The 27,969-nt window shown below is 36.0% G+C and overlaps 1 protein-coding gene and 1 pseudogene across 1 annotated transcript; both read right to left on the minus strand.

The window, feature by feature from the left end:
* Positions 1-586: 586 nt before the first annotated feature.
* Positions 587-18,355, minus strand: LOC107565332 (docking protein 2-like; annotated as a pseudogene).
* A 5,966-nt stretch (positions 18,356-24,321) lies between these two features.
* Positions 24,322-27,967, minus strand: kazald3 (Kazal-type serine peptidase inhibitor domain 3). The gene is made up of 4 exons (XM_016250545.1): positions 27,314-27,967; positions 25,880-26,040; positions 25,034-25,181; positions 24,322-24,935 (listed from the first exon to the last, which is right to left on the minus strand). The coding sequence occupies exons 1-4, from the start codon at positions 27,813-27,815 to the stop codon at positions 24,850-24,852; spliced, it is 897 nt and encodes a 298-aa protein (XP_016106031.1). The 5' UTR covers positions 27,816-27,967; the 3' UTR covers positions 24,322-24,849.
* Positions 27,968-27,969: the final 2 nt, after the last annotated feature.

Genomic DNA, 27,969 nt, shown 5'->3' on the forward strand with positions numbered 1-27,969 from the left:
TGCAGATCACAGCTTTTTGAAGAACAATAAAGCACTCTGATAACTATTATCCATACAACGCTATCTCCTAGCCAATTCGTACGTATTTTACGAGGTGGCTAATTCATACGACCTCACTCATACAATTTTGTAGGATTTCTGTGACAGTTAAGTTTAGACGAATTTGCCACCTCATAAAATACGTACAATTTTTCACAAATCGCATGAATTTGTATGAGTGTGGTCGCACAAATTCGTAAATACATGTCTCCTTACTATGTAAATTAGGCTCATTATAGATCATATATTTTAATATAATATTTACGTTACAGCGCAATTTTAGCACATTTAGTTAAAGTTAGGCTACAGTGATTTATTTACCCATAGACATTTAATGTTGGAATGGAATTGTTAATCATATTGACCAGCATGATGATATGTGTTGCAGATCACAGCTTTTTGAAGAACAATAAAGCACTCTGATAACTATTATCCATACAACGCTATCTCCTAGCCAATTCGTACGTATTTTACGAGGTGGCTAATTCATACGACCTCACTCATACAATTTTGTAGGATTTCTGTGACAGTTAAGTTTAGACGAATTTGCCACCTCATAAAATACGTACAATTTTTCACAAATCGCATGAATTTGTATGAGTGTGGTCGCACAAATTCGTATGAATGAGCCACCTTGTTAAATATGTACAAATTGCCGTGAGATCGTGTTGATCCATATTATGCACATTAACTGATTAAATATTTAATTCATTCATTCATTCATTCACACACTGGCTTATATTTAACTTCACTGTCCTCTTTAGATTCTGGAGCAGTCTTTAGTTATTCTTTTGCACTCCTTTCACCATGATGTTATCGTACGGTGAACTCTCCTCTTCCTCACTGTCCTGCTTTGACAGCAAGGCCCTCCTGGGAGGTTTAGGAACCGCATAGTCGTCGACAGAAGCGTTGTATGGATACTCGTGACCGCTCGGATCCATTACTGTGCCCAACATCTTCCAAGCATGACCTTTGACCTCCTCCGGTTCATCATAGAGCGATGGAGGCCCACTTGGGGCCACACCGCAACCCTCTGGTTCATCATAGATGTGCTCCACTCTTTTGTAAGAATGTGTTTTTCTGTTTTGGAAACGAGTTCTGATTGCAGTTTCATCTATGATGTCATAAAGTGGTTCTGTGTTCTCTATATTGCCTTTCTTGTCATTTTCACAGCTGGGCTCTACAAACATGGGTGGAGGGTTTGATGCGGACAAAATGTCTCCCATAACATTCTTGGCAATGGTGTCAAAGGGCAGTGAGTAGTCAGAGTCCTCAGGGTTGGAGCATGTGGAACGGCGGTCTTTTGGTTCTCTCTTCTCTCCTGGACTTCCCCGATCTGGATCCAGTGCCATGGCCCGGGAATACATCTCATCCTCACTGTTGACCAAAGGACAGCTGCGGAAGTTCTTGACCTGGCTCTTACGTGGCGGAGGCCTGGTGTCCAGGGTCAGGCTCTTGACTCCGGTCAGAAGCTTCTCTGCAGGGGTTTCAAGTCTGGATTGCTGAGGGTTCTGGGGTTGTTTGGGTCCATCTCTGATTGCTCCCTCAGTCACCACACTGTAGATTCCCGCTTCCTCTGCCACAGCTCTCATTCGAGGTGAAGAGGGGATGGTATCTCGCTCCCCACTTGATATCTGCTTCTGAGGTAAATTGACTCTGTGTAGATTGATGGCGGCCTCTACAGATTGAAAGATGGTGTTTCCTTGCTTTGTGTCGAACTCAAAGTTGCCTTCTCCAGAGTCGCATCTTCGCCCAGCCTCAAAGGAGAATGTTGCCTGTTTGTTGAGAAATAATAGGTTTAATTAGTAGTAAAATTAGTACAACTGCTCGTGCTTTGTTGAGATTTTCATTTCAATTTATTTCAACTCAACGCATGTACACTACCGTCCAAAAGTCTGGGGTCAGAATGATTTTATAAAATATTTTTAAAAGAAGTTTTGTATTCTTACCAAAGCTGTATATATTTGATTGAAAACATAGTAAAATAGTAATATTGTGAAATATTATTACAATTTATACAATGTAATGTTTATATTTATATTTATATTTTAATATGTAATTTATTCTGATCATTACTCCAGTCTTCAGTGAAACGTTCCTTCAGAAATCATTCTAATATGCTGACTTGCTGCTCAATAAAGATTATTAATATTATTATTATTATTATTATAATGTTTGTTTATTACATTACCATTATAAATGTCTTTACTGTCACTTTTCATACACTTTTGATGAATAATTACAATTGAAAAAAAAATACTTTTGAATGGTATAGTGTACCTTCATAGCTGGTTAGCACACACAAAAAAAAACAATTAGAACACAGTTTAGAGATGGTTTATGAAGTATTTCCCTGCTAAAACAAAACAAGGATTAACAAGGCCTCCCAGTCTGACTGCAATATATGATTATTTGCCTGCCAGGAGTATTTTTTTTATCGTGGATTTTTCTGGTGGGCACAGAGATTGGAATAAAATTATTTTACTATTATTTAAAAATTTTTTTTAAATTTAATTTAATTAAATTCTTTATTTAATTACAAGGGAGTCTGGACATCACAATAACATGTCATCCAAATGACAGTCTTTTTATAGTATAATATCCCCATTGCTCTACTGGGGCATTAGGAATAACAGAGAGCACACACCCTGCTGGCCTCACAAATATTAAATGAATGACTGCAGATCACTGTCAACGCCATACCTTATCTCGTCCGAACCTGCGGAGGAAGCGGTAGGGCCAAGCGTAGAGAACCTCTCCGGCCTTGGGCTCCTTCAGAAGGAGGCTATCAAAATCAGTCCGTAACAGCACTGCTCCTTTCAGGCTGCACCTCTCAGAAGCCTCCGTGCGCCTCACTGTCACCTTAAAGTCTTTCATTGCTGAAGACAACAGGAAGGAGAAGCTTTACATAAACAATATGCCAAAAGAACACAACATATGTCAACCAGTTGACACTGATTTTCAGATGAAAAACAACAGTGGATTCAGCACACCTGTTGCTTTCTAAAGGCTTATGAGCAATTGCATCTTTCAAAATACATTTTAAAAACAAACTACATCTGATAGGTAAGCACAAATGGTTATGTATAATCATAAATGTGTCTAATTATATAAAATGCTTTTCTCCGTGAATTAATATACTGATTTCACCTATTTCAAGTCTTTTTGGAAGCAGATGGTACGTATCAGAGGTTACATTCTCACATATTCAAAGCAGATTTCTTTTGAAGTGACATGTACACAGTATAATTGGTTTTTCACACAAGTGTACAGATTTAGCACATGCACTGCTGAGAAACAAGCATCTTATTAGATGTTCCAGGTTAAGAAAGGTCAACACCCCATTTGTTACTGCTGAGCTGCAGGGTGAACTGTGTGGCGCACACAATTCTGCTGCAGCTCCAGAGGGATTGTCTATTAAAGGGCTCGCCATGCAGATGTTTTTCTACGCGGGAGCAGACATGGCTGATGAAACTCTATTAATTTCCTGAGGTGAAGTGTCAGAAGGAGATTTGTCTGCTTATGCCATTCAGTCCAAAAACAGTCGACCCATAACAGTGGGCTATTAATTCTCAGGCTCTGCATAAATTTAATGCAAATGTGGATGTTTTTCAAAGTCTGATTTAATAGCATTTCATATCAGTAGTTAAAATTACTCTGAAATATATCATTTTGTTATTATCCTTTAGAATTAAAAAAATAAAAAAATAAATAGAAAAAACAATATCTGGGTGTTTTTGTTTTTGCTAATCCTACAAATGTTTTGTATCCGAAATACAGTTAATTAAATATGCATTCATACATTTAAATATTTACTTAAATATTTCATTTAAAAATTATATCTATTTTATTTAATATTTTATTTTAAGCCTTATACCATTACAGTTTGAGTGGGAATTAAACACAATAAAATATTCTGTCACTGCAATATGTTAACTATAACTATTGAATGTTTGATGATTATTTCATATTTCTGTTTGGATTATGATTATCTAAATGTAATGATGAATATCATTTATTCATTCACTCATTCATAAATTTAAAAAAACAAAACAAAAAAAAACCAATAGAAAGTCTTGGTCTGGAACAAGGATAAAGAATAAGATCTATAAATACTGTTAAAAGCATGAATAAAAATTTTGCAAAAATATATGCTGAAGACATGATAAAAAGTTTCCAAGAAAGTTTGTTATCTTGACATAAGGAGTGGGGAAAAAAACAAAACTGATATGGTAATATTATTTAGATGCTATTGTAGTTTTGTACTGTTGTAGTAATTGGCTTTTATTTTTATATTTCTAGTTTTCATTTTCATTCTAGGTTTTATTATTATTATTATAAATATTACTATTTCGTTTTTATTTATTATTATTTCCATTTAATTTCAGTGTTATTCAAGTTCGTAATCTTAGTGTTTGAACTTATTTCAGATAGCTGCCAGGGCAACATTTCAAATTTGTATTTAATTTAGGGTTTTCATCTAATATTTGATGAAAGAGAGAGAAGGGAACTGGGATCAGCAAAGGACCTGGAGCTGGGACTTGACCTCGGATCGCGAGGTGCAGCTGTGCTGTATGTCAGAGCACTGCCCACGAGACTATAGCTCACACTACAAGCATTACTCTAGCCCTTTGTTACTAAGCACCAAAACTTGTTTGTGTAATTATGCCAATAATCCTACTAGAAAGGGGAAAAGAGAGAGAGAAAGACAAAGACTGCAGTGTGGTTTGGAGGTATCTTTTTTCCGTTTGAAACGTGGCTACTCCAGCCACAGTCAAACTTCATTGAGAGGAAGTGTGCCTTTGCAAAGACAATGCTAGCTTCTGTTTGCAGCTGTCGGAACAGAAGCAAACACTCCACACCTCTCAGCAAATGAAAGAGTGGCACTTCCTGCAAAAGAACAAAAAAGCCACACTATATACAGACTATTGTAAAAAAAAAAAAAAGACTCATTTCCACATTTACATCCTGTTGTCATGAGCAACAAGTGGCAAGATTCATATGCAAGATTCTCTCTCTCTGTTTTGCTCTACATTTGGCAATGCACCAAATTCACAGCAACTGTTTTGTGGTTGTAACCCCCCATTTCCACTTACGTTCCACATGACCTCATTTGCATAACTCTCTCTCTCTCTTTCCCCCTCCAGGTGTGTGCTTTGTTCAGGAGGTTGTAAATCCATATAGGTACATACATTTGATGCAAACAATGCATTTCATGTAGACATAAATAGAGTGGGGTCTAAAAGTCTGAGAGCTCTTTCAGTGTGAGATGTGCAGCCACTGTGTTAAAAGTGGCATAAACAGAGGATTTTATCAGGTGGAGGATTTCCTGCGGCATCCAATCAGATTTGCTAGCAGGAGGTCGCTATCCACCGGCTGCTGCGCAAGCATAAGGTTACCATCAGCCAGAAAAACCCCTATCTATTCCAAATATAGTGTTTTAGTCACAAAATATTCTTTCTTGATTCATCATGGCAAAGCTTTTACATTGTTTTGTATTGTGGGTTGGGTATCATTAAAAATGTTCCGGTTCCGATTCCGGTTCCATTTAAATGAACTATTTATTTTTACTATTTTACCTTAGTTGAATGTAGTGTTGCTGGAAGGTAAGTAATGTTGAGTAATGCATCTGCTTCAAAGTTGATGTTTTTTACACTATCAATAACATTTTGCTTTTCAAGCAGTGGGAAACGCCAGCGCAAGGCTGCTCACAGTGCGTGGAACCGAAACTTAGAAATTGCTCACGGTTCCGGTTCTTTAAAAAAAAAAACAGAACCAGTGCTGAATAAGAACCGGTTATCGGTTCCCAACCCTACAAAGTAATCATTTGTGACATTGACTGATATTTTTTAAACAACAAATAATATTGGTTTGGGGACAGTAAGTTATTCCTTTATAGTGACACATTAAATTGATTAAAAATGACATTAAAGACATTTCTATTTCAAATAAAAGCAGTTATTTTGCAACTGTTTTCAACACTTATAATACTAAGAAATGTTTGTTGAGCAGCAAAGCAGCTTATTAGAATGATTTCTGAAGAATCATGTGGCACTGAAGACTTGAGTAATGACGCTGAACATAAATTAAATTAATTCAAATTAAAAATATACTAAAATAAAAAAGTTATTTATTTATTAATTATTAATAAATAAAGTTATTAATATTTCACAATATATGGTGACCTTGGTGACCATAAGAGACATTCAAATTCATTAAAAAATCTCACCAACCCCAAACTTTTTAACTGAAGTGTAATTTTATTCTGTTCAGCTTTATGTTTTGATTTTACTAATGTGATGAATCTGGCATCAGAAATAAACTGGCGGAGTCAAGATGAGTGATGCTTTTCTGACCTCCTAATACTACTGTTTTAGAATCTGGCATGTGGTTTCATATAATACGTGATCTGCTGCTATTTGATGTGGTTTACAGTTTGTCAGTGTAACTAATTTCTCCATAGGGTTTGATTCATTGATGATTTTGTGTTGGTTGTGAAAAGGTTGAATCGTGGCGTTAACATCTCTGTATGTACTGTAAATAAGCAGTAGTTTTACAGCCTTACGGTTCCCTTCTGATCGCTGAATTCCTCACCTCTGCTGTCGCTTGACATAACAAGGCCTTCTGATATTTAAATCGAAACAGATGGATTTGATAAAGCGTCTGAATCTGAAATTCCCCCAAGCCCGACGCATTCAGAATCAGAATCAGAATCAGAATGAGTTTTTATTGCCAGGTATGTTTACACATACGAGGAATTTGTTTTCGTGACAGAAGCTTCCACAGTGTAACAGAATGACAGTGACAGAACAAAAAACACAGATAATAAAATATAAAAAAATAGAACAAGTAAATAAGGAATAAAAATATATAAATCGACAAGTGCATGTGCAGGAATATTAAGGTATTTCCAGAGTGGAAAGAAAGCAACAGAATGCTGAAGCTCACACAGACATATGGGCCAACTTTTTGCGGACAGAAATAAGTCAACTAGAGTAATGAGATCATTTGAAAGCCATTTCTGAAGGCAGGCAAATATAGTAACATAATCCTCCATGATTAGACAGTCAGGGTTGTGTTCAAATGCCCAATGAAGTTAGACTGGCTGGGGCACCTGTGCTGCATCAGTGATATATGTTTTATACTTCCACTTCTCCTGACTGTCATCTTGCTGAAAGCCACAATGTGGAACATGTCCACTGAGGACTTCTATCTGTCTTTTCCATCTTTGGGGACGTGTTTCGGTTATTTTGTGTTTGTGCATTTGTTTAATAGTCTGTTTGCCTCTTTTTCAGTTTGCTCAATGTAACTGAACAGATGGAAGAAGAAATAAGTACCAAGACTGAAGAAAATGCAAAGTTCAATGGATTCATCCTACTCATGCAAAAACGACTTCAGGGCTGAAAGGTTGAAATCATTAATGGAAATGCTTCTAATTTGCATTATGAAAATGTCATTGCAAACAATAAAATTTGTTTTTTTATTTATGTTTAGTTTTTTTTTGAAAACCTGAATTTGAAATTTGTTTATATATATTACAGTTAAGTTTGGGTCAGTATGTTTTATTAATTAATTAACTGATTTATTTTTTTATTTAATATTTTTATTTAGAAAGGATGCATTCAATTCATTAAAAGTGACAGCAAAAACGTAGAAATATTTTGTAACATTACAAATGTTTTATCTAAATAAATGCTGTTATTTTGATCTTTCTATTCATCAAAGAATCCTGAACAAAATGCATCACGGTCTCCACAAAAATATGAATGAGCACGACTGTTTTCAACTTTGAAAATAATAATAAATGTTTCTTGAGGAGCAAATCATCATATTAGATTGATTTCTGGAGGATCGTGTGACACTGAAACTTTGAAGATTTTCTGAAAATTCAGCTTTGCATCACATAAATAAATTACATTTTAAAATATAGGCAAATAGAAATCAGTTATTTAAAATTGATATAATATATCAAATTTTTACTGTATTTTTTATCAGATAAATGCAGCCTTGGTGAGCAGAAGAACATCAAAACTTTTAAAAACTTAAAAAGAAATGTTTTTCTTCAAATCCCAGACTTCCAATGCAAACTATTTTGGACTTCTCTGTATTAACTGTACATGTGTTTACATTACATTTTAAAATAAAGGTCAGAATTTGATTTTTGACATCAGACAATTCTGAGTCAGATACAGCTTTGACGTACAAGAACGTCTGAATGAGAAAATGTGTGTATGTGCGTGGTCTGTTAAAAAATACACACATCTGCTATCAATATTTGCAAATAATTGCAAAAGAGCCAAACTACACTCCCAAAGTAATGACAGCATTACAAAGAACAGTAAGCTATGCCAACCATTAAACAAACAGCACTTACCCAGCGTTAATGAAGACAAAAAATAAATAAATAAAAATGGATGTAAAGGAAGTCAAACAAGGCACTGAACAATCTTTGAGAACAGCAGGATATTACGCATTTACACAGATAGTGGTCACTCTGCAAACAAGGCGGACACTTGTTTGACATTTTTTTCCACCACAAGAGAACAAAGATGAGCCACAACTTTCCACTACGTAACAAAGGATTGAAGAAGTTAGCTGCTGGTTTGCAATATTCACAGCACAAAATTAACTAGAGGTGTCAGACTAGTGAACAAGCCTATCTCAGTGCAAGCGTGTCAGCTTTGTAGAGACGGTGTACCAAATTAGTTAGCATTTACCTCTATTGCTGGCCATGAGTTATGTTTTTTGCATGTCTTTTTCACAGAAACTGGCAGATGAGCTGGCAGTGTGACCTCTGTAAGGTACTTCATCAGATTTCTGAAACCAGCTCATCCATCAGAGCAGTTCCTCAAGCAACTGACTTTAGTCTTATTTGCGTTCATATTAGTGGTTTTGGAATGATTTTGTGGTATTTTACACACTGTACACTGTCTTACCAGTTTCTCTGCTGCAGTAGAGAGTGTTGTCCGCCATCGTGGCATCATGAGATTCAGCATGTAAACTGTTTCCTCTCACTGCTCCTCGCTCTGTCCAGCTCATCTACAACAAACCCAAATATACAGCCGTTTATAACACACAACACAAACCTTAGAAATGCAGTTTATTGAATCTTACCTTGTTGATTCGCTACAATAAGCCTATAATACCCATACAGCAAAAAAATCTAAATAATTTTATATTAAAAATGGCCAAATATATATATATATACTAAAACTATTTATAAATATTTTGAAAAACTAATATGAATGTCAGACACAATAAAAATTTTAAAAGATAATCACATCAAAATGAAAACTGAAAATATACAAATAAAAGCTACAGTATTTCAAAATATTAATAAAATCTACAATAGTATATGAATAATACTAAAATAACACTGATCCGCTCTAATATGGTGATCACAGGCAACCGCAGGTAATAATCAAACCATTAGATTCACCTACGCGCATAATTTGTATTGCATAAAGAGTAATTTTTTAACCACAGATGGTGATAGATATGCCAAAGTCCTGCAGTGCAACTTTAATGTCCAGTATAAAATATGGGCCATGAAAAAATAAAATTTTAATTGTTGAGATTCGCAGTCCTAAAACACTCAAAATTGTTACAACACAAAACATTTACTACAGTTACAACACAATTACAGTTACAACAGCAGAATATACTCGGAAAATATATACTCTTTTTCACACTGTTCAAGTGGTATGTGCTATGGAAATTCTCATTGAACATCTTTATTTTTGCACCAGCTGAAATACTGTTTAACCTCACCACAAGACTTTGGACAACTGGCCTTTGTTGAAGAACCGCTTTCTGGGCCAACAAAGTGATCATATTATGTTGCACAACAGAAACCTTCTTAGCATAAAGCCGTATTCATTTCCCCCAATGCATTACACCAAGCTCTTCCATTCCACACAGCATTCCTCATTCAACAGCCTCAACACAGCTTCTACTGCTGACTTTCTGTAGAACTACTTCAGATTCGAATTCTCAAATAATTTATTTTAGGAAAAAAGCTGGAGGAACCTGAGATAATAAGCTCAGCATTCCCATTGGTCAACATCAATATGTTGAAATCCATAGCTGAATGATCCATTCAATCTTTCTATCTTGAGAATCTAACTATAGTAGCTATGTATCTATCTGTCTATCCATCTATCATCTATCAATCCATCCATTCGTTAATTTACCTATCTATCCATCTATAGTATCTAATTACAATATATATGTATCTATCCATCCATCAATCTGTTTGTCTGTCTGTCTCTCCATCTATAGTATCTAAATCTATCTATCTATCTATCTATCTATCTATCTATCTATCTATCTATCTATCTATCTATCTATCTATCTATCTATCTATCTATCTATCTATCCATCCATCCATCCATCCATCTGAACATGTTCCTATATGTCTCTCTTAAATAAAAAAAAATACAGTTTTTAATTGCATTTAATAAGTTAATAATCATTACATTTTATTTCAGTCTCCTTACATTCAAATTTGAATTGCAATACTGCATCCTGTTTTCTACCGCAATCTCAACTCAATTCTGAAAGGTGCACAATTCTTGCTGGCAAGCAATATCATCTGGTAAAATGCCACAGTAGGACACCCAGCCATATCTAGGGACCAAAACAACATTTCAGCCAGAACACCCTTAGGAACCACTCACATGTACTTCAGACGGTGTTAACATGTAGTTCAAGTGGATATGGAACTAACTATCTATCTATCTATCTATCTATCTATCTATCCATCCATCCATCCATCTGAACATGTTCCTATATGTCTCTCTTAAATAAAAAAAATACAGTTTTTAATTGCATTTAATAAGTTAATAATCATTACATTTTATTTCAGTCTCCTTACATTCAAATTTGAATTGCAATACTGCATCCTGTTTTCTACCGCAATCTCAACTCAATTCTGAAAGGTGCACAATTCTTGCTGGCAAGCAATATCATCTGGTAAAATGCCACAGTAGGACACCCAGCCATATCTAGGGACCAAAACAACATTTCAGCCAGAACACCCTTAGGAACCACTCACATGTACTTCAGACGGTGTTAACATGTAGTTCAAGTGGATATGGAACTAAAGAGAAGGATTTACCATTTTTCTCAATTGCTTTGGCTCAATTCTTGAATGAAACTTTTTTTTCCTGAAACAATAAGTTCAGATCTCTGAACAATTAGCTTCTTGTTCACATCAGATTGGAATTTCTTATTGATTTGAGCAAATTGCAAATGCTTTTGGCACATGTGTGCAAAGAGTAAGTACAATTGTCTGCCGTTTGCACAACAACTAATTGCATATGGCTTGTTGATCAAAACTGATGAGCCGATTCTCACTTAAACTGTCAAACTCTTCACAACTTCTCAAACATTTTTCATCGTGTAAGCCATTATGAAAAATTGGTATACACGCATGTATATTCCATAAATATCTGACACTGACATTGTTTGTAATGTCTGCTAAATTGGCAAATGACCTCTAATTGCAATACAATTTTAAATCAACCATTCAACCATTTAACAAATCAAGTTTGGGAGCATATATATGTAGATTGCCCACAGCACAATCACTAAGAATGGAGGACTTCCACAACCCTGAACTGCAGCAACATGCTCGTGGAAGAGCAATTGGAAGACGTGTAAGAATACGTGGTAGTGGTGTTAGAGGAAGACTTAATAGAGGAGGAGGTGGAAATAGAAGAGTCAGAGTCTCTGATGAAATCAGAGCCACACTTGTGGATCATGTCATAAATCGTGGTTTTACAATGGAAGAGGCTGGTCAAAGAGTACAGCCTAATGTAAACAGGTCCACAGTGTCATCAATTGTGCAAACCTTTCGTAGGGAAAACAGTATGTAATGTATTGTATGTATTTTTTTTACAGTATGTAAAGCATTTTTATAAACAACAATATTGCAAAGGTAAATGCAAGTCTATTTGTACATTCTATAGAACCACACAACAACCTCGCGCTGGTGACAGAGCAGCAGTATTTAACCATCAGCAAGAACAAGAAATTTGCAACATGGTCATAGCCAACAATTCCACCAGGCTAAGAGAGATCCAAAGTGCAATCATAAATGACAATAATGTCTTCGCAAATATAAATTCTGTCAGCATTTCCACCATAGACAGAGTTTTGAAAAGACATCAAATGACTATGAAACAACTCTACAAGGTGCCATTTGAGAGGAATAGTGAAAGAGTGAAGGAGCTGCGGTACCAGTATGTCCAGGTAAACTATTGGTGAGTTTTACTGTACTTCCAAGATGCCTGTATTACTTGAAGTTTTAGAAACCCATAAGAAGAGAAAACATTTACTGAACTCTAAAATAAAAATGTACTTTATTTTGTTTCTGTGTTTCTTCGTAGAGAATCATGGAGTTTGAAGGACATAAAACAACCCACATTCTTGTTTTTGTGGACGAGGCCGGGTTCAATCTGTCCAAAGGCCGGAGACGTGGTCGCAATCTCATTGGACCCCGAGCCACAACTGACACACCAGGCCAACGTGGGGCCAAAATTACAATGTGTGCAGCCATTTCAGAGAATGGTGTGAGCACACATATTCCACACATTGGGCCCTATAATACCCAACTTCTCCTGGCCTTCCTAAACAGCTACAGTTTGCAGACATGCAATAAAGTTCTGAAGTTGCAGCAAACAGTTGTGACATTTGCACTCACAGTTTAGAGAATGTTAAGATTGTTTCGAAAAATGTGCCAAAGCAATTGAGAAAAACTGTAATAAAAGCGCATATATATGTTAGCTCCATCAAAAGAGTATGAGGTGAAACCACCAGGTATGTCATACTATAGTAGGTACTGCTGGAGTGTTAAAATGAGAAGTTATAATTAGAGAAACTTGCAAAAGGTCGACTTTTTGGGTACGGGGCCCTTTGCTCAGAGCACACTTCTTAGCCCATGTAGTGTCACAATGCATTTACTGTAACCCATGGCCAGAGTGGAGCAAGAGTGAGGTTTTACATGTTGTAACTGTCTGAAGAGGGGATATGTACTTTTAACATCCATTAAGTCAATGTTACTTGGTAGTTACTTCCATTATTTAAACTATAACTGTCACTCACAACACAAATATATTGTACAATAAGATATGAAAACAACTTCCTTTCTTAAAAGATAGAAAAAAACATTCACTTGAAACAGAAGCTCTTCTTCGCACAAGCATTAACTAGAGCAGCATGAGAAACTCCGTGAGTCACACGAGCAAGTTTCTGATCAGCTTTGAAGGGCTTTTACATCTACTGAGGTGACAAAAAATCCTTGGCAAGCTGCTGCAATTTGAATCCTCACGTCTGCAGAAATTTTAGCATAAGGAGTTGACAGGATTTCAGCAAAGACAATATAGTCTTAGCTGATGGCAGAAGTAAGCATAAATGTCTGTTACGCTGGCATGCAACAAGAGCTTCAAAACCGCAACTACAGTTACAAAGCCTGGAATGAAAGACAGGACCAAACCTGGAAACTTTGATATAACCGCTGTGTACTTTTGCAATCAGGTGTCAAGTAAGGTGTTGCACCGCAATATTCCAAAACAGGAAAAAAAATACAAATGTTTTTAAAAGCAGTGTTAAATACCGGGAAGGCGATTTCACACAGTTTCTGGATCCAATCCTCCAGTTCAGCTGTCTCAACAGCAAAAACAAATGTCTTTTCAGTTGTCTCCACCAAAAAGGGTCCACAATCCCGTGGACAGCCTTCGACATCAGCCTCCGAAACGCGAATGCAGTCATTCATTTTTATCACCTGTTTAAACACACACACAAATTCAACTCAAAAATTGAGGTTTAATAAAAAAAATTCGACAATCTTATTTACTCATAATAGGTCTGTAATAAACTGCTTAAATATTTTGATGAGGTGAGTCTGTTTCATACATATCAGCATTTAAATATGCTCCAATATTTGCCATTTGAGTGGGTAGGTTGATCCATTAATGTTTTTTTTCTTCTTCTCAGAACTGCTCATTACCCATACGCATTAATTTCAGAAGATAGAATTTCTGTGAAAATCCTTTCTACTTTTTTTTGGAAGAGGGAATTTTTGTTTGTCATATTTCTAAGCAAAAATGGAAACAGATTTAATGGTACTTCCTGCAAATTGTTTGTACATGTCCGCCCACACATAAACCATGTGCATGACCCCCCCACTGAGTTTGATTGTACCATGGCACATCACTGATCTACATCACTCTCCTCAAACATGCCACATCTTATTTGTTATGTTTGCAGTACAGGGAAAATCTGAGCTCCACGGGTGTTGCTCACCTTTTTGTTTTCCTGTTTGCGGTTGGATCTCTCCAGCGTGTTGCCAGCTCCATCTTTACACTCAAAAAACTCAAGGCGAGAGATGGAGCAGGAGCTCTCTCGGTGCAGCACGGACCAGATCTTTCGCCATTTCTGAAACAGAGAGAAGATAAATGGCTGAAAGTGATGTAAACTCTCACACTTTTTAATTTGCGTTGTCCTCTAGGCATGAACAAAATTGAGATATAAAACTAATGGACCGTATTATATTTCAGGATGTCTAATATCAAACAACATTAAAAGAAAGCACCTAACATATTACAGGCATAATATATCGTCTTGTGACAAAGCGTGATTCATATGTTGATGAGTAGGTTGAATCACTGAGTCATATGATTTACCTTTCAAACTTTTTCCCCAAAAAACAAATTAATCATGCACAATCCTATTTTTAAATCTCATCTTGATGCACATTATTCACACTATCATAAAGCAGCCAGAAGCAGGTTTAATATTTTGGCCATTTTAATGTAGTGAAACGATCAAAGAATCAAAGTTTACAATCACTGTTAAGTAAAATAAATAAAAATATTATAACATTGGCACAGCTTACCCCAAAAGATGTGACACACTTTACCACACGCTATTTTGTTTGTTTAATAATTAATTGCTTAGTCTTTAGCCAAATCATTTACATAGTTTTATAAATGAATGTATATTTTTAAACCATAAAATCTTCTGCTATGTCGAAAATTTACAAAAACAATGTGCAAAAACAGTTTCTTAAAGTTACTCACATGCATCTCTAAATCACATGATGATCCCTTTTCTAAATATACGGTTAAAAATAATGCAAAGCTATGTTAAAGGGGTGACACATTTTACCCACTGACACATTCTACCCCACTCTTCCCCATAGTACAACAAAGTTTTTCATAATGTCAGTGATATTACCAACAGTTCTGCACTTTAGCACTTTGTTTTTGACCTTAAAATGGGAAGTGGTTAATGTAAAATTAGCCAGAGTTCATCTTCCCACAATGACAACATGAAGAATTTTAAACTAAAAGTCACCAAATAGTCCAATGGGAAAATGTGTATACATGTCAATAAGGCACACGTGTAGAATACCGATTATGATAATGAGAATGTATTCCAGCTTTAAGATTGGCTCAAGTGCCTGAGGATGGTTGGATCATAGGAGCATTAATTGACAGTATTTAAAGTGTGAGATTCCTCAGTCAGGAAATACCCGTAATAAGATGTAGAGTTTAGAGAATCTCTGTGGTACGGCATTACCTACCATTTCAGAGAAATCCATGCCCTCAACCAGCACATAATCTATTACAGATGCAACACCCTACTTGTGGCTTCCTAAAGAGACAAGCCTGATCCTATTGCTAACATTAGCTCACTTTAATGGACTCCAGCAGCCCATAAGTCCACTAAATTATGCCAACAGGTTATTCATCTACTGCAGTCCCATATGGCAGAACCAACAATATTATCAGTGACATCAATCAAAAGGAAGTGAAAATGGTTTTAGATGAGAATAAGAACAAGTTAAAGTGGATCACGTTCACAGTTCAGGAAGTTGTTTATGACACAGTGAGCTTAATGCAATCCATGAATTTCTCTCTTATTGTAATTGCTCTACTGATTTGGAGTATTTGGCGACAAACATGTGGTTCAAATTAGGCAAAGTGAAGGCTGCTCATTGAAATGTATAAGCCCAGCATGCTGCACACATAATTATAATGTAGAAGTCTTTTTTTTTTCAGTGGTATTTATCTTTTTTATTCACTTGTGAATTGAAATATAATTTCTGTCACAATAACACACATAAAAACACATACATTTACACCCTTATAAAAATAGGAACCTTTAATATCTGATCCCCAAATCTCTATCAGTTATTTCAATATTGTATATTTTGATGTAAGCAGGGTAAAACTAATTCAACTAATCCATTACGTTACCCACACTGTAAAAATGTTGTGATTGTAATGGCAAAACGACTGTAAACATGCTATGGTAAATATGGCTTTAATGTCTACCATGATGGTGTTTTATATTTGTGTGCATGACACTGTGTACCTTCAGTATTTTAGTATTTACTTCATTTTGTGGGAAAGATAATTGTGAAGGGCTGTGATTCTTTTTTCATGACCACCTGTGTTTTTTTTGGTGGTTGTCAATGTATTATAAAAATTCAAAACAGATTTTAGTACTTCAGTTGGCTGTTATTTTAACATTATATAGCAGCCATATCACCCTGCAGCCCAAAGACTGGTTGCCCACTGAAGCTAAGCAGGGTTGAGCCTGGTCAGGCTGGTCAGTGCCTGGATGGGAGACCTCCTGGGAAAACTAGGTTGCTGCTGGAAGAGGTGTTAGTGAGGTGCTCAACCTGTGGTCTGTGTGGGTCCTAACGCCCCAGTATAGTGACGGGACACTATACTGACAAAAAGCACCATCTTTCGGATGAGACGTTAAACCGAGGTCCTGACTCTCTGTGGTCATTAAAAATCCCAGGATGTCCTTCGAAAAAGAGTAGGGTAACCCCGGCATCCTGGCCAAATTTGCTCATTGGCCTCTGACCATCATGGCCTCTTAACCATCCCCATATCTGCTGATTGGCTTCATCACTCTGTCTCCTCTCCACCAATAAGCTGGTGTGTGGTGGGCGTTCTGGCACAGTATGGCTGCCGTCGCATCATCCAGGTGGAAGCTGCACACTGGTGGTGGATGAGGAGATACCCCCCTTCTATGTAAAGCGCTTTGAGTGCCCAGAAAAGCGCTATGTAAATGTAAGGACTTATTAATTAATTAATTAATTATATCAGTTAATGAATTGTTTTTTGTTTTGTTTTTTTACTGTAAATGACTGCAAGCCTAAAATGCTACTACCCTATTTTTTATGGTAAAGTTCTGGCAACCACAGCTGCCATTTTTCTGACAGTGAATTTAACTTTTACAGTGCATGTTAAAAAGAGAAACAACTGAAGTGATCTATATGCTTGCACTGGAGTACTACCCATCATCCAGAGTACATTAGTGGTTCCTTTCCATGAGGCCTTAATGTTTGCATAGATACCAAAAAACTCATTTACAACCTGCTTTATTATTATATTATAATATATTATATTATATTATATTATATTATATTATATTATATTATATTATATTATATTCATCTACTGCAAGCCTAAAATGCTACTACCCTATTTTTTATGGTAAAGTTCTGGCAACCACAGCTGCCATTTTTCTGACAGTGAATTTAACTTTTACAGTGCATGTTAAAAAGAGAAACAACTGAAGTGATCTATATGCTTGCACTGGAGTACTACCCATCATCCAGAGTACATTAGTGGTTCCTTTCCATGAGGCCTTAATGTTTGCATAGATACCAAAAAACTCATTTACAACCTGCTTTATTATTATATTATAATATATTATATTATATTATATTATATTATATTATATTATATTATATTATATTATATTCATCTGAAATATGAACGGCTGCTCTGCAGTTTTACGTACAACACACTCAAAATTGTAGATGTTATACAGGAAATAAAAAAGGACCAACTGTCCAGTAGTATTTTGCAACAGAACATTTAGAAATTATTTGACATAAAAAAAATAGGATCCAACAAAAGGGTTTTTACTATATTCAAGAATATCTTTATTTTGTGGTCATTTATATAATGGAGCAGCTACATCCTGCAGTCAGGCCAACTGAGTCTTTTAGTACAGCCTTCATTTTGTTCTATGATAGACCATTACCGTGAAAGAACACGATTGTTCTTTGATATTGTCTCTTAACGTTCCCCTGCCTCAAAGTCCCCTGGTAAGTAAAGCACGTTCTGTCTTACCTTCCCAAACCGCTGCTGTTGTAAATACAGCATCCCCTTCTTTCTAATGTCCTCCTCCATTTCTCTCGGTCTTGTCTCCGACCCAGCTCCTTAAGACTGTCTCATCTAGTGCATCATACTTCTGCTAAACTTGCCTGTGACGCAAACAGCATCTCCAAGTTCCGCCATATCTACTTCCTGTATAGCCCAAAAGAGTTTAACACTTCTTTGCAGAGCTGTGCAAGAACCAAAGCCACAATGATTACTTAAGACCATGAGTTTCCTCGTGTTTTTTGTACCCAAATGAAAGGAAACAGCATTGTATTTTAATTTTTTTTTAACATCACAAACTTTTTAAACCCAGACAATTGGGCAAATTAAATCATTTTAAAAATGTTTGGTTGACTCCATGAGGCCTGAGTGTTTCCATATTATTGTCTTATATTATTTTGTTGAGAATTTAAGCAGTAAATTGTTAATAATTTGTTTAAATATTAAACAAGAAAGTAACGTAAATAACGTCACTGATTTATATTTGTCACATAAGAGCTATTTTAAGATCTGAGGTCTTATTTTTCAGGGTCTGTGGTCAACTGCAAACTTCCTGTTCTATGGTGTGTCAAGTTTCCATCTCTCTCTCTCTCTCTCTCTCACACACACACACACAGACACACATCACCAACTAACCATCCAGACAAAGGGGTGCTTTACTGACCACTGTCTGCATCTCTCTAGCAGTTTTAGGATAGACAAAGACTATCAATTAATCATTGTCTTCACAAGTTAAGCATGTCTTGCATATTAAATAATTTATTTAATGAACACAATACCAGTTATAATCTTACTGTGTAACTGGTTAATATTTGGCATGTGTACATTTATTTTAATGTGCGCCAAAGAACAATGCTAGTGATGAGTTTCTGTAAAGCTGCTTTAAAACAATATGAAATAGTAAAAAAGAAAGAAAGAAAAAAGAAAAAAAACGTTTATATGCGTTTGTAGTATAGGTTATAAAATTTGTAAAGGCCTCTAATATGAAATGCATTTAAAGGGGTCCTATTATGCTATTTCACTTTTTCAACTTTAGTTAGTCTGTAATGTTGATGTTTGAGCATAAAAACTTCAAAAGGAGATATTTTATTTAACAGAAATCACTTTTCAAAAACTACAACGAAGGACTCGTTTGGACTACAACGCCTATTTTCCGGGATTTGTGATATCACAAATGCCGACGAATGGGACGAGACCTGGTTGAGCTGCACTAGAGAAGGCAACGAGTGTTATCACTATGTCGGAGACACTTAGAGTGGTTACAATCATCCGGGTTTAAATCGCACTCAAATTGATTTGATTTTGAGCAATATTTACACTGAAGCTCGCAGGTGGCTATGGTAAGGGGCATGACATTTCCCGACCAGGTAAAAAATAGTTCATGCAACTAAGTAATATTTTCTCACTGCCCTCTAGGGCCTCAAAACAGCACTGCACATGATATGTCACCGCGCTGTACACATTATGCAAGATCGTCGTATGACACAATTAAATAGCCTATGTTTGCATATATCATCACACATTTCGTGAAAGCATAATTTAACTAAGAACAATGACAAGATTAAACTGTAAAAGAGCAGGCTAATAAATAAAAAAAACACTGGCAGACAAGGCAGAAAAAGATCTTTCTGTTAGTACTTCAATTTATATTTGGCTAGGCTACATGAGTCAACAACCCTTAACCCCTAATGACTTCAGAAACTGTCAGCTTTAGATTTTTGCCTCATAAGTTCATCATTCAGACTCATTATTTTTAGTTTGACTGTCTGTGCTGTTTCTCATTTGTCTATTATTCTTCCTGAACATGAACTCTTCCTGTTGTCTTCCATGCTCAATTTATTGATTAGCCTACAATAAATCCACTCAGATGAGTGATTGTCTTTCACACAGCACATGGATCTCATTTCCCACAAAACTGGAAGGAAAACAAAAGCATGGAAATGACTTGTTTAAGAGTCTGGAATGGCTTTCCTTTATCAGACAGAGGCGGAGAGGCCTTTTTAAGTGGCTATCATGGTGAATGCAATGAATGCCGCAGGCCAGGGGGATTTGAGTGCCTGTGGTGACTGTGTTAGTTGATGGAGATCAAAAAGAGGAAAATGAACAATAGTCGTTTTGTTATTTTCAATTATTTGCCTTGGAAACTATGCTTTCCCAACCAGCAATAACTAAATATAGTATGCTTTATGAATTTCGCCACCTTGGAATTATAAGGTTCTATCTGCATTCTGCATTTTGAGATATTGAGCTTCAAAGATTTTGCATTCCAAATAGCAAAAATTATATGGGGAACAAGTCTCTTTCATACATGAAAATGGCAGAGACCCTAAATGTATTCTAAATGCACAATATCAAAATCCTCTCAAATTTGTAAATGGGGATTTTTGGAACAGATCAAATGCAGATAGAACCTTCTCATTCTAAAAAGTCATTTTCCACTTGGTTCTATCTTGCAAAGCATTAATTGAAGCAATAATTTTCAAACACAAACAGTTTACATAAAATACATAAAATTAGTGATGTAACAATGTGTCAACATGTAGTGAGAAAGGTCAAATGAATGCTTTCTATGGCATTTATTTCATACTTTAGGACAAATAATTTTTTTCTTGTTCAAGTTAACCATAAAAGGCCATGCTAAATATTTTGTCAAGTGCAGATGTAGGAATATGGTGGGTTATTAAACACATTATTACTGGAACAGTTTAAGCAGCTGTAATACATCTGACTAGGACTTTATTCCACATAAAGTGTGACAGGTAAAATGGCTTTCTCTCTAGAGATCAGTATGGCCGAGATAACATGCTTACGTTTATTGTTGTAATTAAGACCCCATCAAATAAATGTACTATTTGACCTTTAAGGCTTAATAGTGTAAAATGTAAGACATTTTAAGACTTTAAACTGCAAGAAAACAGACAATGCTTCAGCAAAGTTGTTTCATGGATGAATGTTTCGCCAATCATTACATATTATAATTTATGACATATTATAATTTATAATATTTAGCAACCCAGACCTATATATCTAACACAGATCGATTTAGACAAGAAAGTTGGAGTTTCGACTTTGTAGATAGAACCTTTTTGTTTTCTAAATAAAAAGTCATAAAATATACACAGCTTTTTAAAAAACATTACATAATGTAAATAGGTTTTCACAGAATAAGAATTTGTCAATAACAAATATGTCAGATAGAACCTTATAATTCCAAGGTGACGATTCATCTGCATGTCTTTTTGGTTGTCTGCATCATTTCCTTAAGCTATTTGTTTGAATTTCAGGCCTTTTCCTCAGTCTGTTCTTGGCCTCCATCTCTGTGCTAGTAATGTCTTTTCATGACACAGGATATTAGCCGATTCTTGGGCAGAGATGGGAAACCCCTCGCTGCTGGCTCTGGAAGTTCACACGATCCCCTGAATATTTCTTCAGTTTTCCATAGAATTTGGGAGAAAGGAAAATAACTGACAGCAATGAAACAGAAACCATCAACTCTCCTAAACTGCTGGAAACTATAGATTGTTGTCTTGGAAACAGCCATTCCGACAAAAATCACAGAGCATCAGGAGGTAAAAACTTAAAAGGAATACTTTACCCAAAACTTAACATTTGCTGAAAATTGACGCACCCTCAGGCCACCCAAGATATATATGAGTTTGTTTCTTCATCAGAACAGATTTGGAGAAATGTAGCATTACATCACTTGCTCACCAATGGATCCTCTGCAGTGAATGGGTGCCGTCAGAATGAGAGTCCAAACAGCTGATAAAAACATCACAATAATCCACAGTCCATCAGTTAATGTCTTGTGAAGCGAAAAGCTAATCAAAAGTATCATTAATGCATTTGAACCTTGGATGAAAATCTTGGATGACCAGAGGGTAATTACATTTTCAGCAAAACTTTATTTTTGGGTGAACTATTCCTTTAATCTGCAATCAGAGACATTATTGGGGGTAGAACTATGTTGTCCCAAACCCTGTGACAAGGGGGCCCATGGAGATCCTCAATGATATAACCTACCCATGAAGTCAAAATCTTTAACACAACACATCGAGTAGAGGTGTTCGGAGTTTTCAGACTGTTTGGTTGTTTAAGGCCAGAGGAAACGGCTATGTCCCAGGGTGCTCTCAATCTGAAATGATTTAGAGTTTACTGCAGGCTAATTGCTTTAACAGTTGACTGCTGGGTGGAAGTCATGCAAATGTACCCTTAAACCACGTTGATATATTTGGTTTATTATGCATACTGTTTTTGTATGTTTACAGCAGAACTACTGTACAGTACAGTACATTAATGTAAAATTCCATCAAAAGCTCTCCAATCCTCTGATTAGAAGTTTGAAACAACATAGTGTAAAAATGTCTTTTACACAGTTTAAATAATGTAGCATCAAAAACGTAACCTAAAATTAAATGCATAGCTGTTATCATAAAGCCACCAGAGAACATCATGAGAGGGCAGAAGAGAGAACGGGGGTTAAAAAGCTGTTATCCACAGCCGTTCTGTTAAATACAGGTCTCTGCACCACTAAAAGGTGAAATTAGAGGGTTAAGAGATGTTTACTGTATATCAGTAAGTAGCCTGATGGTGTTTGTCGTATTTTCATCAAAAGAAGTCCAACCTGTATGCACATGTACCGAAGAATAGGATCCCTGTGTTTATGTCCTAAGACAGGAGATCATAAGATATATTAAAGCCAGCTGTGTGCTCAACTGCCTCACCGAGATCTGACACACACACACACACACACACACACACACACACACACTCACACTCACACTCGAAGGAAAGGCTGGTAAAAGAGGGATGCCACATGTGGAAACATACATAAACTCAGAGGCTGATACACATTCTGCTTTGAGTAGAAACGGATGGACTGTTTTTCACCTACTGTATAGTAGGGAAGTATGAGTATTCAAATGCAGCCTGTGACTTTCTTTATGAATGAGTCATTACCAGTGTTGGGGGGTAACGCATTACAAGTAACGCGAGTTACGTAATCAGATTACTTTTTTCAAGTAACTAGTAAAGTAACGCATTACTTTTTAATTTACAAGAGAATATCTGAGTTACTTTTTCAAATAAGTAACGCAAGTTACTTTTGTTTCCAATTTATTGATTGACAGTTCTCCTGTCCCCATGTTGAGAGAAATCAGAAGATGTTACTGTAGGTCTAAAATAAATATGAATATGCATCAATTCATCTCACTCATAAAAAACAGATTCCGTATTCCTCAAAATTAATAAAAGTAATGCAACTCAGAATATGACGCAAACCTGCAATAATTAAATGTTAAACAACACAAATATCCTTTATGTATTTATTCCCATTCTATTAACCAATGTCTTTGCTTCTGACCTTCGATGATCCAGTTCAACCATAATAATAAGCAAAAATTACTCTAGACAAACATTTGTGTGTTTTTTTTATTGCTGAAGTGTGTTGAAATGTCTTCTTCTGCATTCTACTGTACAGACGTACATTTACTTTCCCTTCAGCCTGAGGCTTATTCATTTCATTTTTGGTGTGAAAAGGCTTTTATATATTTGCCAAAAATATAACTTTTTTATTTTAAAAACAAACAAGCCCGCCCTGTCCAGAATTAAAAAGTAACGCAAAAGTAACGTAACGCATTACTTTCCATAAAAAGTAACTAAGTAACGTAAGTAGTTACTTTTTTATGGAGTAACGCAATATTGTAATGCATTACTTTTAAAAGTAACTTTCCCCAACACTGGTCATTACATCATTCAACAGATTCATAAAAAATCACTGATTCATTAAGGAATGCCAATGTTGCTTGGAGACAACAATCTTGGTTTGGAACTATTTTCATTGACGGAGTAAAAATGGACAATGTAACCAGCACTATTCTACCTAATATAAATGACTCAATATTCAATTCTTTATTGAGATGTTGTATAAATGTTACACCGTTTTATAATTACAATTAAGGCTTCTGCGATTAACTATTCGTAAAAACGGGACAATTATAGAATTCCATTTTTGTGCATTCCGGTTGTGTACAAATGTTATATTTAATATGTTAAAAAATAAGGTTTTGAACCAAAGTGAAAAGCGTTGTCGCACAAATAAAGTATTTTAATATAAAATTCTATTGATCAAAATTCAAAACTGCACTTATAATACTGTATATAGTTATCAAAAGGTAGATGTATTTTTCATAATTATACAGGTCTCATTCAAATTTCACAGTTATTCATGTTTTGTTATTCAACTTGTCACTCTGAAGGAGAACACTGGTGAAACAATAGAGACATTCAGCTCCAGTAGCTACTCTCTGTACTGAATTTCAGAGCTTCTAGCAGCTTCCAAACTACTCCACAGTCCCGTTGTGTGTTCTCCATCCATTTTAGAGGCCTGTGCCATTGGGAATTTATTTAAGCTTCTTCCTCGCCGTGTCCATGTTTGATTATCCAGATGTAGAAAAAGCTCTGGAGAGGGGTGTTTTTTTTTTTTGCAGGCTTACTACTTTTTAGTTTTTTACAGTCATTGCCTGAGTGCCATGTCTCAAACTGAATGGCTAAAAGTAAAAAAAAAGTGTTTTTTTTGTTTTTGTTTTAGTTTTTTGAGGGTGTTGGGGTCTGAAATTTAGTAATAATCCCTGTTATAGTCCTGTGATTGGCCATAGTTCATCATTTCATTCATGTTTTGTTCCAAATAGGTAGACATCTCATCTGGGTAAAAAAAAAAAAAAAAACATTATACTTTACATAAAGTTATTTGAACAGGAAATACTACTGTAAGCCATTAAAGCTCAGGGTATATCTTTTACCTGGTGGCAGGACTCCTAAAATCGCTGTGGCTGAGACGTGGCCAAGCTCATTTCGAGCGATGCACCTGTATGTCCCAGAATCCATCTGACTGGCCTCTTCAATCTGCAGCCAACTGGAAAGTTCATACTTCTGAGGGCCACCTCGTGACTATAAGAAAAACGTAGAAATGGAAAGACTGAGGTGGATCCCGACACACTTTTTCCTATCTACTAAGCAATGAGATCCATATATAAATGTTGTAGTTCTTGACAAATTCATTAACGGAATTAACCAGGATCAACCTCCATGTCGCAAATCTTGAACCATAAACACCTGCAGTAAATCATCAGACATGAACATTCCTATAAAATCTGCTGACTTTATTCACATTTTCTGCACTAACGTTGTGGAAAAATCTGTGAAATTCTGTGTAATGGATTTCAACATGGTATCATTAGCCAAAATAGCTAAAAAAAAAAATGAAAATGTACTCACTCTCATGCCATCCAAGATGTAGATGAGCTTGTTTCTTCATCGGAACAGATTTGGAAAAAAATAGCATTACATCACTTGCTCACCAATGAATCCTCTGCAGTGAATGGGTGGCGTCAGAATGAGAGTCCAAACAGCTGATAAAAACATCATAATAATCCACAAGCAATCCACACGACTCCAGTCCATCAATGAATGTCTTGTGTAGCAAAAAGCTGCATTCACTGCAGAGGATCTATTGGTGAACAAGTGATGTGATGCTAAATTTCTCCAAATTTGATCTGATGAAGAAACAAACTAATCAACATCCGTGAGGTCCTAATTAAGGTTATATATATATTACTTTAAAGAGTTTTGGTTTGGAAGTACTTTACCTGAACAGATACGTGGGGATCATCACCAGGTAAAATAACCTCTTTTCCATCTTTTCTCCATTCCACTAGCGCCATGGGAAATGCAAACACCTCGCAGAGAAATGCTATACTGCTGCCCGTTGCATTTACCAGATTATGCGGCGGCACCTTGATGATGGGGACTTACCGGAAATAGAGAAAGAGTGAGAAAGAGGTCAAATCAAGGATCACATTCAGAAACCATTCCTATGTCAGCCTGACTTGAAGAGCTGTTTAAAGGTCATAAATCTCTTCTTTAAAGTCACTGGGGAAATTATATGGGCTAGGTCCAAAATTCCCAAGTGCTGACAGCCCAGAAAGAAAAACACTCTTGAGATAACACTTCAAATCACTTGTGAAAGAAAATAAGAGAGAGACTAAATAAATATACATACATACATACTGTACATACATACATAATGAAATAAAAATGTTGGTAAGAGAAAATACAACATTTGAGACATCTCTCTGATTATTTAAAAAAATAAAATAAAATAAATATTTGTTTTAAAAACACCCTTGAGATATGTTTATTCCATGCATTAAATAATAATAATAATAATAATAATAAAGTAAACATTGGTTGGAAAAGCACTTGAGATATTTTTACTTCATGTAAATAAATAAATAAATAAATAAGTTTGGGGGGAAAAAACATTTGTGTTCTATTACTGTAAAAAAAAAAAAAAAATTGATATATAAATAAATACTCCACGTCTGTTGCATGTATTACAGTTTTTTACAATAGGACACATTTCTCAATACTAAAGTCACTTTTTCAAAACTCTTCCCAGTTCTCCTAACCATCTTTCAACTTGACACAGCAGTTTGTTTCGCATTCAAAATGCACTAAAACTACCAAAACACTTCATTCATGTCTCAAATCAAGTCATTCTAGCAAAGGTTTTCACCAAACAAAGACACTATAGCACTCGAAACACAACAACCTAAAAAAAACACTAATAACAGGGTGCATTATACAATGTTCTCTTTTGTAAAATGTCTTTACAAAACAAGAACGATACTCTCCACTGTGTAATTCACTGCAGTATATGGTACATGGTCCATGTCTACATTACAGTACAAAAATTATTCCTAAGTTTTTCCTTTTATATAGATGGCAATGAAAGTGAAAGACTAACACTTTATACCTAAACTCGCTAGTTCAAACTTATGTGCCCTCCAGAAGCTTAAATGTTCAATTGAATTATTGGCTGAGGGGGAAAAAACACTTTTAATATAATTCTATCTTAAATAAATAAATACATACATACTACATAAATGTTGGAAAAACACTTAAAAGTAAAAGTTTGCATTTATTAAAGATACAATATTGGTTGGGGGGAAACACAGTTCCATGTATTAAAGAAACAAAATAAATAAAGAAACACCTAAATAATGTTGTCTTGCTCATACCTGTCCTGCACGGCCCGTCGCTCACATTGAGTCCAGGATTTAAATACGCCGCTTCTTTATATTTGCAGGTATTCATGTAAGTCTGTCCGTCTGAGCCACACAGAGGTTTCTGGGACAAACACACACACTGGGCTTCTGGCTCCTCTCCGTCCGCTCCACCCGACCGGTCCCATTTGCACTCCAGGTTCTCTCCGCACAGTCCATAATAGACGTTTCTCTGGCCGAGATCACAGGTCTGTCCCTCCAGGTTGGCGCACTGAGAGCAGCAGCCGCAGCTGTCCCGCACCAGCCCCGCTCTACAGCCCAGCGGGAGCGGGCACAGCTCCGGCACACACTCCTCACACTCCTGCGTCCTGTTCCCCTCCTCAAATTCATCCGTCCCTTTGTAATAGTCAAAGGTGGCCAAGTCCTCGTCCATGTAGTCATCTTTGTAATTGGGGAAACCGTCTGCAGATCTGATGCTCAGAACCAAAACGGCAAACCTAACTGTGTGCATTAACATCGTGAGAGCCTATGACTTGTGGCAGGCTATGTATGCAATAAATGCAACTTTCCCCCCAAAGCTGCGGCTTCATCCCCGACTGTGTGTCTTTACTTCAGCCTCTCAGCCTCTGAAACCATCTGTGGCTGAAAGAAAATAAACACAGCTATCCTCC

The sequence above is a fragment of the Sinocyclocheilus grahami genome, unplaced genomic scaffold (genome assembly GCF_001515645.1).
Source record: "Sinocyclocheilus grahami isolate Dianchi unplaced genomic scaffold, SAMN03320097.WGS_v1.1 scaffold994.1, whole genome shotgun sequence".
NCBI lineage: Eukaryota > Metazoa > Chordata > Actinopteri > Cypriniformes > Cyprinidae > Sinocyclocheilus > Sinocyclocheilus grahami.

Excerpts from the sequence above, each read along its gene's own strand:
- kazald3 (XM_016250545.1), bottom strand. The coding sequence starts at position 27,815 with ATGTTAATGCACACAGTTAGGTTTGCCGTTTTGGTTCTGAGCATCAGA. Across the intron at positions 25,182-25,879 it reads ATCCCCACGTATCTGTTCAG|TCACGAGGTGGCCCTCAGAA; the intron begins GTAAAGTACTTC and ends TTTTTCTTATAG. Across the intron at positions 24,936-25,033 it reads TTTAGGAGTCCTGCCACCAG|ATGAGATGTCTACCTATTTG; the intron begins GTAAAAGATATA and ends TTTTTTACCCAG.